Consider the following 2,128-nt stretch of genomic DNA (forward strand, 5'->3'; position numbering starts at 1 on the left):
ATGGTGTTTCAGTAGTAGATAGTGTAGCAGTACAAGTGTTAGATGTGTTTAATGACCTGCATTGCTGTGATGTCCGGCAGCAGGCAGTGATGCATTCACTGCTCTGTGGGATTTCACAATACTCTCAGTTAGAGCCGTTCTGTCAGCCATCTGGTGGCTAACAGGCTCCTCTGCCTGCAGCTCCAGAGATCCTGCGGGGAAATGCTTACGGCCCTGAGGTGGACATGTGGTCGGTGGGCGTCATCCTCTACATCCTGTGAGTCCTTTCACACCTCGCTACCAGTCTGAGGTCCACACACACACACACACACACACACACACACACACAGTGAATTGATTATTGACTCACTCCTGTCCGTATAGATTACGTCCGTCTGTCTCATAACAGCGATGACATCATGTGAAACACTGCTTCCTGTTTATGTGTTGTGCTCAGACATTAACTGGGTGTGTTCATGGTGTCTTTAACTGAGTCTGATGGTGATGACTCGGCTGCTCTGCTCCGTCAGCAGACATTTTGTTGAAACATTTTCATTCATTGATCGTCTAACATGAAAACATAAGAAGATGTTGTGACATTTACGGTTTGTTTCAGTGTCTGAGACAAAGAGCTTGTGATGTAATGACCAGCTGATTAGCAGCCATATTATGAAGTCTGGTACCTGTGCCACTGACTGTCCTCTCCCCCAGACTCTGTGGGTTCGAGCCCTTCTTTGACCCGAGGGGGGATCAGTACATGTACAGCCGCATCCTCAACTGCGACTATGAGTTTGTGTCTCCGTGGTGGGACGACGTCTCCCTCAACGCCAAGGATCTGGTGAGTTCCTGTACCCGTCCTGACATCAAGCTAAACACATTCAGCTTCACTTGATCAATCCGTCATGTTTGTTTATAATAAAACTCCACCACCTTTAACTCCAACCTTTTTGGAATTTCTTTAGACTTGGATTCGTTTAAAATTACTGATCAATCAAGACTCAGATTACTTGACTAGGACGTATCTTCAGTGACTTGTTATGTCTCTGCACTGGCGATAGCCGTGGCCGGAGGCATTATGTTCCTGGATTGTCCATCTGTCTGTCCGTTCATCCCATTCCAATGAACGCAATAGACATCTTCAGGGAATTTCTTCAGATTTGGCACAAACGTCCATCTGACCTCAAAGATGAACTGATTAGATTTTGGTGGTCAAAGGTTTTCAGATTCAGATTCAGATTCAGAATACTTTATTAATCCCCGGGGGGAAATTGTCAAGGTCACTGTGAGCATTCCGTCTCATGCTTGTAGACCCAATTTCTCAAGACGGCCTTGAGGGAATTTTCTCAAATTTGTCACAAATGTCCACTTAAATTTAATTTGGATTTTGGTGGTCAAAGGTCAGTTAACTATGACCTTGCTTCCATCTCATTCTCATGAATGTGATACCTCACAAAGGCCTTGAGGCAATTTCCTCTAACTTGGCACAAACATCCACTTGGACACAACAATGAACTGATTAGATTTTGTCGGTCAAAGATCAAGGTCACTGTCACCTTGCGTCCATCTCACTGCTGTGAATGCAAAATCTCAAGAACCTCTTTGGGGAATCTCTTTAACTTTGACTTAGAGTCAAGTATAAACTGATTAGACTTTGGTGGTCAAAGTCACTGTGACCACTCTGTGTCATTCTTGTGAACGAAATTTCTCAAAAAAGGCTTTGAAGGAATTTTCTCAAATTTGGTACAAACGTCCACTAAAATTCAACGATGAACTGGTTGATTTTTGGTGGTTAAACGTCAAGTTAACTGTGACCTTGTTTCCATCTCATTCTCATGAACGTTATGATCAGATTTTGGTGGTCAAAGGTCAGTGTGACCTCACAAAACATGCTTTTAGCCATAACTGAAGAATTCATTCACTAATTCTGACCAAACTTGACACAAATGTCGAACAGGATAAAATAATGAAGGTCAAAAGGTCAAAGGTCAGCTTGACTGTGACATCATCATGTTTTAACGTCATATCTCAGGAACAGAAGGGGAGACATTTGGTCAGATACTGAATTGGTGACTCTAATCTTGAAACTGTGCTGATTGTATAGATCTTCTGTGTGTGAAGCATCCATGTTTTCACTGACATGGATGGAGAC

At 43.1% G+C, this 2,128-nt stretch overlaps 1 protein-coding gene across 3 annotated transcripts in view; it reads left to right on the forward strand.

Annotated features, from left to right (window-relative positions):
• The window catches only part of si:ch73-60h1.1 (calcium/calmodulin-dependent protein kinase type IV), a 34,274-nt gene that overhangs the window by 28,212 nt on the left and 3,934 nt on the right, over window positions 1-2,128 (forward strand). For all 3 annotated transcript variants that reach the window (XM_050055574.1, XM_050055572.1, XM_050055573.1), the window contains exons 8-9: window positions 181-256; window positions 691-817. In XM_050055574.1, coding sequence (XP_049911531.1) covers window positions 181-256; window positions 691-817 — 203 coding nt within the window. The remainder of the gene's footprint in view (window positions 1-180; window positions 257-690; window positions 818-2,128) is intronic.

Source organism: Epinephelus moara, chromosome 10 (genome assembly GCF_006386435.1).
Source record: "Epinephelus moara isolate mb chromosome 10, YSFRI_EMoa_1.0, whole genome shotgun sequence".
Taxonomy (NCBI): domain Eukaryota; kingdom Metazoa; phylum Chordata; class Actinopteri; order Perciformes; family Serranidae; genus Epinephelus; species Epinephelus moara.